The sequence below is a fragment of the Manis javanica genome, chromosome 4, assembly GCF_040802235.1.
Source record: "Manis javanica isolate MJ-LG chromosome 4, MJ_LKY, whole genome shotgun sequence".
NCBI lineage: Eukaryota > Metazoa > Chordata > Mammalia > Pholidota > Manidae > Manis > Manis javanica.
The window spans coordinates 9,250,843-9,267,640 of record NC_133159.1 but is presented as its reverse complement, the minus strand read 5'-3'; the positions used below and the strand labels follow the sequence as shown (position 1 = coordinate 9,267,640).

Genomic DNA, 16,798 nt, shown 5'->3' with positions numbered 1-16,798 from the left:
TTAAAATTTTTCAAAATAAAGTATTTTAAAAGTATTTAAATTATTACATTTAATTATTAAATATCAATTATTAAATAATAATTTCAAGATTATTTTAAAGATTTTTTTAAAGATTTTCATCAAAAGCAACAGTAAGTCAATGAATACCATAATAAATCAATATAACCCAATAGAATTCATATTACGAGCTAGGTTTAAGGTGAAAAATTCATCCTAGAAGCCCCTACTGAAGAGGCAAAAGCTTGGCGAGGAAGGGAAAGCTTTGGGAAAAGCTCTCTCACCCAGAGACACATGTCCAGGAGCCCCCGATGTCAAAGGTACACATGTCTGTTAACTGCAGTCCTGGCTTTCTCCAGAGCAGCTGCCAGACTAGTGGCCACAGACTAGTGGCCAGTTACTTCCCAAGGCCAGGGCCCACTGCCTTAAGATCCTGCCTGTCCCCAATGTTTTATAACATTATGTTGCCCTCATCCCTGTGATAAGAAAGGGAAGAAAGGGAAAATAACACTTTTGAAGGAAAAAGATGACAGATGTACATACACACCCTCACCACACACACACACACACACACACACACACACACACACAGATAAAATTCCTATCCTGGCCCATTTCATTTCAAAGAGGGCAAGACTAACTCTCTTGAAAGGATCCATTAGCAGATTGTTTACAGGCTGGACCAAATATGTCAAAAGTGTGACAGGAATTATAACCCCCTGGGAAAAAGACTGCGACTTGTTAATACTTTCCTCATTTCTGAATGGCAATGGAATTAAAGATCTGCCTTCTTCCTCCACATGAAGAAGGCAATTTTTCTGCCATATCTCTCTCCATTTGCCATTTCCTCTGTCCAAAAGAGCAGTAAGTTAAGTCTGTGAATTTCCACTGCTACCTCAGTGTTTTGTTCATATGTAGACTGATAAATTCCTTGTTCCCTAAAGCTTCTTCCAAAATCAGTCCTTAAAGGTTGAGGGCTCAAATCATGAAAGGACACAGAAGGACATAAAAGAATTCCATGTTTACTGGAACAAATTATCAACAGTAATATGCACTAATGATCTCTCTTGCGATTTACATTTTTTTCTTCCAACATTTTATATATATAAATATATAACAAGATATAAATCTATCTATATAATACAAATACATGACTTCAACTGCCATGACATGAAAACCAATACAGTGTTTACCTGAACTGGATTGACAAATTTTCCTTCAATCTTCATGATGCTAGAAGTTTCTAAGTCATCTGGACTGAGGGAGAATGTCAATGCAGATTCTCTCTCTATAGGGATCTTCTCCAGTTTAAACTGAATAGTGGTGTTGTTCAGGATGTGAAAAGCTGGCAGAAGAGAAGAAATGACATACTGGAAACACTAATATTTACTGTGTTATTGCTGTTTAAGTGTAAGGTTTATAAAATAGAGCCCTTGAGTTACTCTTAGACCTGGATTGCAGGCTAGCCTGGCACCTGGGGTCTATGATTGAATACAAACTTTGCTAACTATCCCAAGATGAAAATTCACAGTCAGCAGAGGTACAAGATAAATTTGTATACAAAAAGAAACAGTATTTTCATGATATACTCCATTTTATGGTTTCAAAATATGATGTGAGCATTTATCCAGGTCAGGGTCTACATTAAGCTTCTCTTAGCCTCCCAAGCTGGCGTTTTCCAAACCAAATTGTTCATCCTTACCCAGTTTTTGGATACAGACTGATCCCTCTTATTGGGCCTAAATCAGAATCAAGGACAATATAAGGTTCTAAGGGAGGAACCTTTATCCCAAGCAGAGAAAGCAAGCTTTTCATAAGTATTGAAACCAGTGATTGACATCTGAGAACCACAGAAGAAGTTCTTAAAAGCATTAATTTCTTCACCATAAATAAAGCCATGCTCTAGGGCTTATCTGATTTCTGCAGGCACTAAGACTAATAGATTGAACTGTTTGGTTTTAGCAAATCAGATTGAGAACACAAATACAGGCATTTTATTCCTAGAACCCTGGACCAACCCATTTACAGAAGATAGCAGAACCCTAAGGGGAGAACCTAACATCCGCAGACTAAATACCATACTCTTTTTGTATCAATCCCTACAAGTGTCTTGGAATACAACATTCAACTAGCAAAGCTCTACAACTTAGAGGACTGGAAAAATCAGATGTATTTGACGAAATTAAATAATAGTTGAACAGAATCCACCCACTAAAGCATCCCTGTAAATGAGCACCCACCCAATTTCAAAGGGAGGGCACCTGAAAAAAACAATCCTTATTTTGCCAAATAGGGCATTGAATGGGAGATGTTGAAACACACCAACATAATATGAAAATATTAAATTATAAAATATTATAAAATTATATTAAAATATTGTTTTGATTTCTTAAATATTAAGAAACTTGGAATCTTCAAACAAAATGAGAAAAAAGATTTATGCTCCTCACCTTGACCTCTATGTAAAGATTCAAAGAAATCGTGTCGGGTGAAATGAGCTTCCTCCTGACTACTGGCACTGGCAGACCCAGAAGGAGGGCAAAACGCCCGGCTTACTTCAGACCCAGGACCCTCTCTGCCTGCCAACTGGGTGCAATTCAAAGAATATAATTTAATGTCTTTGATTTCCACCTGCAGACGGTCACTTCTGGAGTCGTCATCTCCTGCCACAAAATTCTGGATGAATATCTGTCCCAAGTGTCCTACCAACAACTCAGGACTCCCAGGCTTCCGAGGGACAGAAACAACTGGTGATTCAATGTTTATGTTCAAGATGAGTTTTACAGTGTCAGAATGAGATGCAGGCAGACCAAACCCGTATATTTCATCCTCTTCTAAGACAAAGGGTTCCCGCAGCTTCCTTGGAGTCTCAAAGAGTGACACCATCTCACTGTACTCAGCTGTCTTGGTAGCCAGTACCGTGGTGACTCTGGTGGCTGCACTTTTCAGCATACTTCGAAAATTTTCTTCTAGTTCATCCATGGACAATGTCAACTCCTTCAAAAATTTGGCAGAGTGGTTATAATGCAAGGAAGCCATCATGAGGTTGAGAAAACACTCCTGTTTAGATTTCTCAACAAAGGTGAAACTCAAAGCTTCAGTGAGGGCTGCATCTTCCAGTTTGATAAATACAGATTCAAAGTAGCCAATATCACTGATGATATTTTCATAGCCTATGGAATTCCCAATGCTGACAACATACTGGTTCTTAACATTATCTTGTGTCAAATCCATAAGCTGCAAACAGCCAAGAGAACCATTCATGTCAAATGTGCTACCCATTGAGACATTAACTTTAGTGCCTCCTACACTCGCAGTTGCAATTTTTCTGCCATATTTCTCTCCATTTGCCATTCCCACTGTCCGAAGGAGCAGTAAGTTAAGTCTGTGGATTTCCACTGCTACCTCAGTATTTTGTTCATATGTAGACTGATAAATTCCTTGTTCCCTAAAGCTTCTTTCAAAATCAGTCATTAAAGGTTGAGGACTCAAATCATCTTTCTCCTTGGGAAAGGATTTTTGAAGGAAACCAATCAGCTCCACAATTGTCTCTGGATTTAGAATAATATCCAAATTATTCACCTGTAATGAAATCACCTGAAGAGTGCTGTCCAAATTCATCGACGGACACTCTGAACTCACAAACTGATATTCTAATTTAATGAGGGACTCTTGTTCTTTGGTGAGAATTTTGTCAAGTGAAACACTAGCTGATCGGTCATTCAGTGCAGCAGCAGTCGTGAAGGGGGCCACACTTGATCCAGAGACAGGAGATTGGGCCCTGCTATCCCGCAGACTTCCTGTTGGGATATCAAAGCTCAAGTTCTTATGCGAAGCCATCAACAGGTCAAAATCAGCACCATAGGTCTGCATGGTGTCCACCAGAAGCAAACCATGAACAGTGAGGGAGACTTCAGCATCATAAGGCCTCTTCACAAAGTGAGCGTTGGTACCAAACACCTTCAGCACGGAAATGTACCGGCCATTGCTCTCAACACCCAGCTGCATACAGTTCACTTTAAACTCAGCCAGGAGGAGCTGTGACTCTACCAGAACCTCCCGGGTATGCTGCTCCAACATAACGAAGCTCTGGGTTAAATTCATCACTGAGTCTTGCAAACTTCCCCGGTGCCTACCTTGGGGGAAAATCTTCTCTTTAATCTGAGTGTCAGAAGCCTTCATTTCTGGGGTGGTCAAGAGAGCAAAGCAATTCTTTAGAGCAGATATTTTTTCTTCATTGATGTGGATTTTTAAGTCTGGTAGGTTGCCTGACAGCACAGCTCCAGGGTACTTGGGATCTGAAGTATAAATCAGTCGCCGTTCTAACTGTAAGTGAACATTGAATTTCTCGACCACATGGGTTGGTCCCACATCAATATCCTGGACATGCTTCCAGTTGTCCTTCACGCGTCCAACCATGATTTGGAGGTCCATAAATGACAGGGAGTACCTCTCATACATCTTTGTGCTCATTAAATGTGCTTGAAGCTGCTCTTCACTGAATTCAACTCCAGAAAATGGAGGTGTTTTCTCCCCATTACCACTGCTCGTCTCAGGAGGTGGGGTGTTAGGAGGTGTGGCAAGAGGGGTCTTGTATTCATCATCACTGAACTGATTCTCTTCAGATGCTGACCCATCCCCACTTTTCTTCTTAGATTCATCTGCAGATAAGAGAGAAACTTCAAAGTATATGTCTGCTCTTCCCTTTAACGTAATAATTAAGAAAAGTGGAGAACCCACCAACCACAATTAAAAAAATTAATGGATGAAAACTCTAAGCATAACACTATGTACTTACCATTTATTCAGTGCGAACTTGCCTATTAACTTGGAAATCAAAACACAAAAGAAAAACGATGGAGCAAAAGAGAAACACAGGATGAAGAAACCAAAAACCTGCTGCCCCAAACTGCTTCCTGCCATCCGAGCAGCACTACCGGGAGCTGCCGTCGCCAGCCCTTCTTACATCACTCCCCATGATTATGCATTTGTTTACCTTTTCCTGTACTGTCTGTACATTCACTTTGTTCCCCCAACTAAAATGTTCCCAAAGAACAGGTTTCATCTGTCCTATTCAACCCCATACCCGATACCTAAATCAGACCTTGGCAAGCAGTAACTGCACACTACATCACATCCCAGCCCGAGTTCACACTCAACCCCTCTCGGCAGCCGAGCAGCGCTGAGATGACTCAAAAAACACCATTGGGCTCTGTCACCTTTGTCTATGTTCCACATTTATATTTTAACCATTCAAGCGGGTGCTCTCTGCAGCTGTGTGTGTCTCTTCTTCAGAGCTAATTCCCTTTTAACAGTCCCACTGGCACCAAACATTTCCACTCCTGCTCAATTCCTCGACCCTCTTCTCCTCTTCTGGGTCTTCTCAGTGAAGTAAGATAAAGTGGAGATTGAGCTTCCCCAATCTCTTTTACCCCATGGATACCCCATCATTCCTCCTACCCAATGAAATTACCTTTCAGGAGTCTCCTTTTGTATATATCCCTAATATCCCTAAATAGATTAAATCTCTATTACTGAAATTATTACTGAGAAACAATCTTTATTAAAATATGAAATGTTATATAAGGAATACAAATAAAATCAGTCATATACTACTTCATGCTCATAAAAATGGCTATAATCCAAAAGACATTAACAAGTGTTGGTGAGGATGCAGAGAAACTGGAACCATCACACACTGCTGTTGAGATAGTAAAATGGGTGCTATTTCCTTTCTGAAAGCATCTGGCAGTCCCTCTAAACACTAAACATGAAGTCCCTGAATGACCCACAATTCCACCCTGAAGTATAACCAAGACATTGAAAATATATATCTGCACAAAAGCCTATATACATGAATGTTCACAGCAGCATTATTCATAATGGCCAAAAAGTAGAAACAACCCAAATGTCCAACTGACAAATGGATGAATAAAATGTGGTATATTCACACAAAAGAGTATTACCCAGCCATAAACTGGAATGAAGTACTGACACATGCCTCAACATGGATAAACTTTGAGAACATGCTATGTAAAAAAAGCCAAGACATAAGGGGCCACAAATGATTCCATTTGTATGAAATGTTCAGAACAGGCAAATCCATAAAGACAGAGAGATCAGTGATGGGCAGGGGCTAACAGCGGGGGTAATGGAGAGTGACTGCTAGTGAGTATGGAATTTCTTCTTATGAAGAAAATGTTCTGGAATTAGGTAACAGTAAGAGTTGCACAATTCTATCAAAATACCAAAAACAACTGAATTGTGTATTTTTAAATGCTATCAAAAAGTAACAAGAAACTTTAGAGTTTAAAAATGTTACATAAAACTTTTTTTTAAGCCTTGCTAGGTTAAGCATAGACAGATCAATCTAACAAGATACGTTCTCATTTCTTCACATGCACACTATACCTTGGGTATTTGTCAATAACATTCTTCCTAGATCCACAACAACTAACACAGGATTCTTGAATTTGAAATCATCAGGAAATATCACCTGAGGGGCAGAAATATCTAGTCGCACAGTCCACCGTTTACTCTCCTCCTGTAAAGATAAAATAGACTTCGGTAACTTTTAACTGCAACTGCTGATATTGAACAGCTTTTTCAGTTGGCACTCACACCTTTCTGAAAGCCAAAGCTAGGATAATAGAATGACTTAATGGTCTATGGTATCAGAGCAAAAGTTTTAAAACAAAACTAGACCTAAATGCTTGAGGATTTGAGACATTACCACAGGCAAATACCTGCAGTGAGGGAAAGACATTAGTGAATTACAGGTTTAGAGGTTGTCCACTTTTTGATTGTGATGATTCATGGCTTAAGAAAGATCTCCTTTCTAAATTTATAGGACCTAATACTTTAAAGTATTGCAGAAGTTATGGAAATAAAAAAAATGTAGAAATCCAAATATTTTTGTTTTTTCATGGACACTGGTAACTAGGAACTTTCATGCCAAAATATCAGTGAAAAACATAAGCTTCTACATTTGAAATATACAGAACACACCAATTCATGAATTTAACTGTTCTTCCCTGCCATGAAAATTCACCTCAATTATATGTAGCAAAAGCTAATTTATATAAGCATTATCAAAAAGAAACCTCTGCCTAACATAACAGGTAGATATGAATTGTTGTAATTTGTATTAAAATGCACACACACACACACACACACACACACACACACACACACACAGAGGACTAATTCCCCAACCCGTACTGCACACCCTTAAACATTTCACTCCAAATATTTCTGCACTTCATCCCTTACACTTCCTGAAGGCTCTGCATCAAGAAGAAGCCACACCCTGTTGTCCCACTGCTGCATCTCAGCAGCGCACCCCCATGCCACAGTGTCAGCCACCGAGTTTGGGGAGACTGTTAAGAAATTTCTTGGCTCCTTGTCTATGGCATCCTTGCATCAGCTGATCACTTAGCATCACAAAGTTACCATCATACCCTGGAATCAAAACTGGGCATCATTCCAGTTGTGGTTCTTCTGCTAACAGTAAACAAAAGGGGATGTTCTTAGGTAAAACATTTATAAAATATCAGGTCTAGAAATTGGGACAAAGATGAGTGTTGAGAGTGTCCCAAGATGGGTCCAAGGAAGAATTTGTCCAGTCATTTATCTTCATTCATTAACCCCTGATTGTAAAAGACATGAGATTTTTTTTTTTTGCTAGCTAATAAGGATCCCACATTTTCAGTTTACTTAATCAGTGTAATTGATACAAGCATACCTATCTACAGTAGGTAAGACAGATATAAAGACTGCCTTTCCCCTTCCCTGCCCCCAAAAAAGAGTGTTTATGTCCACTTACAATGAAATCACCCACCAGCAAACGATCAAGTGTTTGTCGGATTTCTGCCTTGGTCTGCATCTTCAGTTTGTTATACTGTCTTCGGGCAGCTTCAGCCACTCTCAACTCAAGTTCAGACTGATAACCAAAACCTTCAAGATTGGAAATATACAAGAGTCAGAACTTTCAAATGGCTGGGTGGAAGAAAGTGCTATAATATCTATTCCTACCAAGAATTTCCACCAAAGCTAAAAAACTGTCTGTGCAACAACAGTTCTTTACTCACCCTGACCTGGCACCATACAGAGAACAGCAATGAGGCAAAGATGGGTGAGGGTCGGCCCCAGGGAGAAGGCCGGATGTGAGGGAGGGGACCTAAGTTACTAGAATTTCTTAAACCATTTCCTAAGATTCCCAACTATTATATTTCAAAGTCCTTAAAAGCAAGATATTGCATGGAAAGAGAAAATAGAATTTAGAAGGAAATGTCTTCTATATTCTATCAGTAACAGACCAATGAAGCCAAGACATGTATTGCTAATGTTCACTTGAAAATACTCAAAAACTGGCTATAAAGAAGGAGAAAGGGGATATATTTAGGGAATTACTACTGTTTTATCAATTTCCCTGTCAACAAAAGTGCTTTTTCTGCACCTACTGTCTCAAATCTTTTTTGGAAACAAAGAGAATCATAAATAAATCAACAATGTGGAGAGTGCAGTATTTAATGTTGCATCAAGTCAAACAGGTCACTGACACTGCCATCTAGAAGGAAATTCTTGAACATTCCTCCAAACTTCAGTGGCCTAAAATATTCCACATGGCCAAGGAACCCACCATCTGGTGAAATGGGAAATATTTAAAAATGTATGCTAAATGAAGGCAATGAGAAAACATTTAAGGATATTGATTCCTCTTAGAAAAGTAACTTTCCAAGGACATCTACTTTGATTCAATTACTAAGGACAACCCTACCCAATCACTCCACAGGCCTTTTCACCTGCATATGTAATAACCCTTGTTCAGAGCACTAAAAATAACAAGAAAAATGTCTTTAGAAAGTAACACAGGATCAAACAAAAAAGTTAACCTGAGGTATGAACCTTTCCCTTGTAGAAAAAGTCTGCTACTTTTTTAATAGCCTGGGGATTATATATGATGTTCAAAGGCCTCGTGCTGACATTCAGCCGCCTCTCAAAATGGCTGTGCACAGGATTTCTCTCATAAAGCATCTCAAAAACTGGGTCTTCTGGGTTCATGGCTAAAGGAAAGAACGAGAAAGAGAAAATGGAACACAGCCAAAACAATTGCCTTACTCTTCATAACCTGTAATGAATTCTGAAAAGAAGACAACTTCCAAATTATCTTCCATTTAATTCTTTCATGAAAATTTTATAGAACAGAGAACCCAAGAAGGCTTGACTCTAACATTCAACAGGAATCCTCAAGGCTGGGGTGTTGCATGGAAACCTAGGGACTGAGGGCCCTGCGAGGTTGTCCCAGGTACACGTGGGCTAATGGACAGCATTAGACTGTCTCCAAGTCACACACAGGTCCAGATAGCAAACTGCCAAGTACAAAACAGGACAAACACGCTCTTTCACTACTCACCAAGACTATGAATCTGTAATCATCATATTTGTAAGGATTAGTTTTAAGAATGTATGATAAATTACCAGGGCTATGATCACTTCTGTCTGCAGATATTGCCTGGAGACCAAAAGACTGTGAGACTCTGCCAACTTCTTTTTGCTATTAAACACATACAAAATGCATAAATATCAGCGTGAGAGAGAACAATTCACTATGCACATATTCTCTCAACATTTTATTCACCCTTGCTTAGCACAATCCACTCAAAAAAGTCATTTGACATCAGACTTCTAAGTACTTGCAAACCAGTCCTCTAGTTTATACCTTTTCTCAATCTCTTATGAACAGTATGCTACTTTATATTCATCATGTTTAATGAATGATTGCTAGAGGAATATTAAATATGTATAGTTTTTCAAATTGTCACTCTGTACGTCCACCCTCTCCATAATCCACCCCCCTAAAAGGACTATGGACAGAATAATTGACTAAATATTCCACTATTCTGACTATATCTTTGCTAGCTTATTAGTAAAATAAGATAAAAGATCTTCTAATTAATGAAGCATATTATATATAAATATTACATATATATATAGAAAGCTTAAGGTAGTTCTTTTGGAATTCTGGAAAGATGAGACTTCCTATCAATGAATAAAGGTCAAAATGCAAGAAAATGGCTGTCAGAGACAGAAAATTCAAACATTTGACCTTGAAATGCAGGAAAGAGTGGTACTTATAGCATTTTCTTCCAAATCAGGGCAAACTACTCCATGGTAGCTACAACATGGGAGAGGATGGAGGCATTGCCATAAATCCCACTAATATTTGCTCTCTAATAAATTCAAAAAACTTATCTAATTTGTTTTTACTCAACCCATCTATCTCAAGATGACCAAATGTTAGAAGGAATCAAGTTAATATTACCTACTATTATATGCTTGCCTAAAACAGACCACAGTTCACCAACACCCCAGATGGATCAGCCACCCCATTGCTGTACGTACTGACTTAGGGAAGACCAGGAGAGGAAACACAGTTCCTTCTGTAGCCAGGTCTCGAAGAAACAGTCCACCTAACCGGACTAAAAGCAAGGAGGAATTTCTTCGAGGAAGAGATTCTGCTAATAGTTTCACATCTAGGAAAAATAAATGTAGGAGTTGATACTATGCCATGATAGTTTAAACTGCTTTAAAAGCATTAAACATAATATTTTAAAAAGACTATTAGATATCATGAAATCTTTTTCCTTGAAATTAGAAAAGATAACCCTATCTATATATTTATATCTGTGTATATAAATCTATCTACATAAATATATAAGGAATATTAAAAGTTCCTAGCAAAATGAATTTTAAACCCTGCACTTCCCAATTAAATTCAAGCAACCTTCTATTCATACTAAGTTTATGATTCTCAGCTCTCAAGTTTATACGCAAAACAGACTTTTTTTTTTTTTTTGGTCAAAATTTGCCTCTAAACTACTAAGGTACTTCAGATAAGTGGCTATTTAATGTACTGAAATAAAAATATTTGTAAGATGTGAAAACCAACATCTGGGTATTTATATAGACACCTTTAATTCAAAACCACAAAAAAGTCAAACAAATCATTCCTCATCATTCACAGATTCCATTTTTGTGAATCTGCCTACTCACTAGAATTTATTTGTAATTCCAAAATCAGTACTCTCAATGCTTTCAAGGACATGTGAGGAGCAAAAAAGACTTGAGGCACACGACGTGCATGTCCCCAGCTGAGGCTGAACGACGCAATGCTCTGCCTTCTTGTTCAGTTTGTACTGTACACAAGTGCCCTTTTCATGGACTTAGTGCCGGTTTTTTGTATTTGTATGCTTTTTGTTGGTGAATTCTTTAAAATGGCTCCCCAAGCATAGTGCTGAAGTTCTGTGCCTTACAGAGAAAATATGTGTAGTGGGTAAGCTTCACTCAGGCAGAAGTTCTATATTAATGAGTCCACAATATATATTAGGTAAGGTGCCTTTAAACACAAACATACATAACACAAGGTTATGCATTGACTCACTGATGACTGTTAGGACCAGAGGCTCAAAGACATTTAATCCTGTATTTCCCCTAGAAGCAGTAATTCAGCATTCAACAGTTCAGTGTTCATGGCAACTTTTGGGAACATGACTACCACAAATGACACTCAAGGGGACACTGGTGCCCAGAGAGATAAAAGGCATCAAGTAGCTCTTTGACGGCAGTACCTGAAAATTCAAGCTGCATGAAAGCACTTTCATTCTTCTGAGGAGTCCCCTGCTCCTGGTGTAACAGGGTCACAGTACCTCGCTGCAACTGCAGGTTAAGTTTGGCAAACACGTGATCTCGCTTTGTATACGTGTTCATACAGGAGGCATCCACAGTGGGGTCAAAAAACTCCTCAGTGCCTACACATGAGGAAGAAAAGACAAAGAAAAATCATGGGAGAATTTAAGAAGCACAACCAGGCACACTGATCATGATTATGATGACACTATTTAACTATTTTTCCCTCTTTTTAGGGAAAAAAATCATGGGTGACTGTTTTATTCACTAATGAAAAACAACTCTCATCATTTTATAAGGGATCTTTTAACCAATTAGCAAACCAGAGAAGACAAGAAGGTTCAGGCTAAGGATCAGTGTAAAGCAGCGCTGTGCGTACAGTTAAATGCCCCACATCCACACCCGCCAGTACTGCAGACTAACCACACATGGCCTTGAGCACTTTCAGCTAATGTGGCTAGTGCAACTGAGGAAGTGAATTTTTTACTTTATTCAATTTTAGTTAAAGTTAAACAGCCACTTGTGACTATGGCTGCCATACTGGACAGCACAGGTCTGAAGAGGGGCTCTGGACTGGTATTCAAGTGTCAGAGTTTAAAGCTTTTAAACCTGCTTAGTTCTCTTAGAATAGGTGCCACTCAGTTCTATGTAAAACTGTACTAACATTCAAATTTAGTAATGGAGTTGCAATTCAAGTGTCTCTCAAAATTTCCTCAGTCTGATTCTATGAACGTAAGACAAAGTTTTACAAATGTTTACTTTTTTTAACTTGAAAAGTATCATAGGCCATTGCACAAATAACAGATGAATTTTTATGAACACGTGTCAACCTTCACTACAGCCAAAGGCAGGAAAAGCGAAGGCCAGCCCTTACCCAGGATCTCCTCAGGAATCCACTGTTCATGCTGCTCGGCTGACAGCCCCTCGACTGGCTTCCCTTCCGGGGTTTGCTGCCCGTACCAGCCACCCCAGCCAGGAAACCAGGACTGGAGATAGTGCAGCATCCCACGGCCTCCACTGGTTTCCGGGTCTCCAGCAGAGTCCCCTGGAGAATCAAAAGCAGGCTCTCGTAGGCTCTGGTCAATCAAAAAGGAGCACATATGAGTATCCAAAGATTGAAACAAGCTGTGATATGCCACTCACGATGCTTGGTCCCCCAAGGAAGCACCGCATATCTAAACCAAAGCACCCAGAGTCTGACCCCGTCTCAAAGAGGGCTTCTTACCTCTGCCAGTTCTTCTTCTTTGTGAAATCGTTCATGAACCAGTTCACGCAAAATCTTCAATTCCTCAAAGCTCTGTTCCTCTTCAATCCGACACATCTCCTCCTGTTTAGATGAAATAAGAACGAACAGAACAGGAATTACAGCTCCAGAGAAACCGGACACTCTCACAGACCACTACAACTACCGTGAAGGAACCTGCCCGGCCCCCAGCGTTTCCACTGGAGGCCAAGAAACAATGAAGATAAATAGTTCCATGACTGCTGTTTCTGGTTCAAACAGCTCTTCCATACAACCCCATAGATTTTACTTGGCCTCTGGGACCGATGGTAAATTCAGAGGGAGCAAAGAACAGTACCTAGTTGGAAATCAGTAATCAAAGTGTGCACTACTATAGCATCCGACCCTTTGCATAGCAGTGAGCTTACAAAGTGCGTCCACACGCATTACCTCAGTTGATCAAAGTAGGTAACTAGTTATTATTCTTCCCACTTCAGCTGAGGAAACTGAGAACCCAGTTTACACAGCAAGTGTGTAGGCCTCCAGCTCACTCATATTTCATATGGATATTAGCAAGAACATGGTCATTTTAATTTGTTTCATGCCAATTAGGAAAGAACAGTGGTAGCCAGCTACATGCAAATACAGAAAAGAAAGCAGAATAGCAATCCTAAACTCTTTCTTATACCCTCACATTAAGAAAAAGTAAACATTAAAAAAAATTTGGAAGAGTAAAGAAATTATGTGTGTTCATTTGCTCTTCAGTTATAATATAAATTTTTCTCTCCCTCCATGTCTTTGCCTATGCCTTTAAGAAAATCACCAAAACAAATGTCTGGTTTATTCCATCCTTTTCATAAGGTTCCTATGTCAGTAATCATGCCTGACACTGATGAAAAAAGCATTAACAAAGTGAGTGAGTCCTGGCTCAGGGTGCCAGCAGAAGAGCTGAGAACACCTAGAGAAGTCAGCACTGCCAGTGGTTACTGCACAGCAGGGTGCTGCTATGAGCTAAATGACTGTGTCCCCCCAAAATGCCTACGTTCAAGCCTTAACCCCCAATGTGATGGGATTTGGAAGTGGGCCTTTGGGAGATGATTAGGTTTATAAGCCTGTCATGAGGGTGAAGTCAAGACATGCAACTACCCTTGTAAGAGAGAGATCTCTCTCTCCACCAAGAAAAGGCCACATGAGCACACAGTGAAAAGGCGCTTCCACAGGTCAGGAAGAGACCCTCACCGGAGCCCAGAGCCCAGCCAAGCTGACACCTTGATCTTGGACTTACCAGCCTCTAGAACCGTGAGAAACAAACAGCTGTTGTTAAAGCCCCCAGTTGTTACACAGCCTGAGCTGACTAAGAAAGATGGTAAAGGGAAACTTGGAAGTCTTTATAAAAGCAATAGTTAATTAAGAGACAGTACCTGAGCCAAAATACTAGAAACAGTCTAAACTGCTATTGCAAAAAACTGAAACTCACGAAACAAACCAAGGAACACAGCAATCCCCACTCCCTTTCCCTGGGATTGGGTCAGACAGACGGGAACCAGCGAGGAGTCCCACGCCAGGACTCCAGGAGTAGTGGAGGGCATCCATCTCTACAGTTAACCAAACAGGAGCTGGCCTTCCCCACCTACTTCACACCCTCTGCCTAGCCTCTACCCCTAAAAATCCCTATGTAAATCAAGTCAATTGGATTAGGGAAAAATGTAGGCCAACGTCTACAGAGATTAGTTAGAGAATTTGGAGTAAAATAATAATGACTAGGATCAAGCTCTGAACAGACAGAAGTGACCAGAGGAAAAGTCCCTCTGGGCCGTGCACTAAGAGTTGGGGGAGGAGTGGAGTGGGCACCAGGGTGTGGTGGGACCACGGCCACCTTTTCCTCCTCCTCCACCATGGCCGGGCTCTCCTCAAGCAACAGAAGGTGGAAGACACGTCTGGCCAAGGTAAGGCCATGGCCTTCCAAGTTCTCATCCTAGTAAGACCAACTCTAGCCTGTAAAATTATAAACCTTAGCAAAGGACTTCATTTCTTCACAGATTCTATTTTCTTTAGACTTTGAGAGACACTGCCACCCCCTGAATGAAGACAAGAAATGCAAGATGACAGTCCCCTCACCTTGTCGTCTGCAGACATCAAGACTCCTTTTAACTTGCTGAAGTATTTATCTGTGTAAGATACAGCATCGCGGGCTCGGTGCAACAAGAAGTCCCACGTACAACGCTTCCTCTGCTCCCTGATCTCATTCAGATTAGCGTTCAAAGCAAAATACCACCATTCTCGGCAGCTGAAATATTTTATACAATGTAATTACTTATAATAAAAGCAACTAAAATGCTGTCAACCCAGGACAATCCACATAACACCATGCCTCTTCTGAGACTTCTTTTCTCTTGTCAGCCATTAGTTCATGCCTCAGGCTCATTTTAGTATTAGGTTAAACCCAACATGGGGGAAAAGTAAATCTGCTGGTAAAGAATATCAATAACAGGTTCTCAAATTATGCATCAATAGTAATATTTACTCAATTGGTTGAATTACTCATAATATCAATCCCTTCAATGACAGAAAGTCAACGGGTGACTGTAAGGTAAATACCATCTTAATTACAAAGGATTAGGCTACTAAAGATTTTAAATGAAGACTTCAGAAAAGATATAGAAATATACAGGATCCAAAGAAAGTTTTAATATATTGGACTGGTCAAGTTTACCACTGCAACATGAAAAAGTTTATTTTTGCTACAGAAGTTATATACATGTTGACCAAGTGAGAGAAAAGAACACACAGGAGCTTCTTAATTCCACTATATTCAATCTAAGAGCAAACCTGCGACACCAAATAAATACACAGTAAGAGTATCAGCAACGATAAACAGGACAGAAAAATCGGCCATACTTGTATCTCCAACCACATGTGAAGGACAATGAGACATGTTTCCGACCTATGTACAAAAAAATGACATGCTCTAGAACGCACGCCACACACACCGACCCACAAGCCCTTACTTCTCAGACACGGCCGCTCTGGGTTTCCACTTTCGGAACTTCGTTTGCCTCTCCTTTCGTTCCAGCTCTTTAAGGAATGCCATGATTTGCCGGTATTGCAGCTTTTTGTTAGAGATTAAAAGACACTAGGTTAGAACTGATCTGTTTTTTTACTCAGTTAAGACATTTATCTAACAAGAGAAATTCATGTAAGTCAATCCACTGACCTGAAATCCTACACAAATTTAAAGACTAAATTTCAGCATCAAGTGGCCATTCTCTCTGAACACTAACAGCTGAATATTCATATGTACTGTACCTCTTGTGCTCCATCTCAGCATCTGAAACATCTGATCAAAACTAACCAGCGGCCAAACCATCGGACTGAGGAGCACTGGGTTTTGCGCCCATGACAGCTTCCTTCAGCCCACTTACCGGTCCGACAGTGAGAGTACAAACCACTGGGAAGGAGGGTACCTGAGAGAGCTTCAAGGGAATGGTCTCCAGATGGATGTCACACTCGATACGGGGCGTGTGCCGAGACCTCAGAGGCTCTTTGGAGCAGTTTCTCTTCAAAAGAGCAGATGCGCACACGGGCTCCAGAATGTAGTGATGCTCGCGGCTCTCCCTGCTCTTGTCCATGGCCTCCTGAGTGCCATGAGAGTGTCTTGTCATTACAGCAAATGTTTTCAGAATCAAGTTACATGCTGGTATGTTATCTAGTCTTCAGTACATTACGTCAGAATCCAAAACAGGAAAAAACTGGGAATCTAAAGCTCCCTACAACTTCTTAAAGTGTATTAATGTTTCTTACAAAGTAACACATTCACAGTTTAAAATATAAAGGCAAAACTGTGAAACGGCTCCTTCCTACTCCCACCCTCCAGCCACCCAATTATCTTCC

At 40.1% G+C, this 16,798-nt stretch overlaps 1 protein-coding gene across 12 annotated transcripts in view; it reads right to left on the bottom strand.

The window, feature by feature from the left end:
• The window catches only part of VPS13D (vacuolar protein sorting 13 homolog D), a 277,290-nt gene that overhangs the window by 242,931 nt on the left and 17,561 nt on the right, over positions 1–16,798 (bottom strand). For 11 of the 12 annotated variants that reach the window (XR_012129991.1, XR_012129992.1, XM_073233217.1 and 8 more), the window contains exons 8-20: positions 16,372–16,542; positions 15,916–16,016; positions 15,026–15,194; positions 12,911–13,012; positions 12,560–12,761; positions 11,628–11,807; positions 10,402–10,532; positions 9,478–9,553; positions 8,892–9,062; positions 7,823–7,953; positions 6,409–6,541; positions 2,448–4,658; positions 1,191–1,342 (exon numbers count right to left, since the gene is read on the bottom strand). Coding sequence is in view for 10 of the 12 variants with exons in the window: in XM_073233217.1 (XP_073089318.1) it covers positions 1,191–1,342; positions 2,448–4,658; positions 6,409–6,541; positions 7,823–7,953; positions 8,892–9,062; positions 9,478–9,553; positions 10,402–10,532; positions 11,628–11,807; positions 12,560–12,761; positions 12,911–13,012; positions 15,026–15,194; positions 15,916–16,016; positions 16,372–16,542 (3,930 nt within the window). In the remaining 2 variants the exon portion in view is untranslated. Of the gene's footprint in view, positions 1–1,190; positions 1,343–2,447; positions 4,659–6,408; positions 6,542–7,822; positions 7,954–8,891; positions 9,063–9,477; positions 9,554–10,401; positions 10,533–11,627; positions 11,808–12,559; positions 12,762–12,910; positions 13,013–15,025; positions 15,195–15,915; positions 16,017–16,371; positions 16,543–16,798 lie in introns of those variants that run through there. The other variant, XM_073233226.1, reaches the window with a different exon arrangement.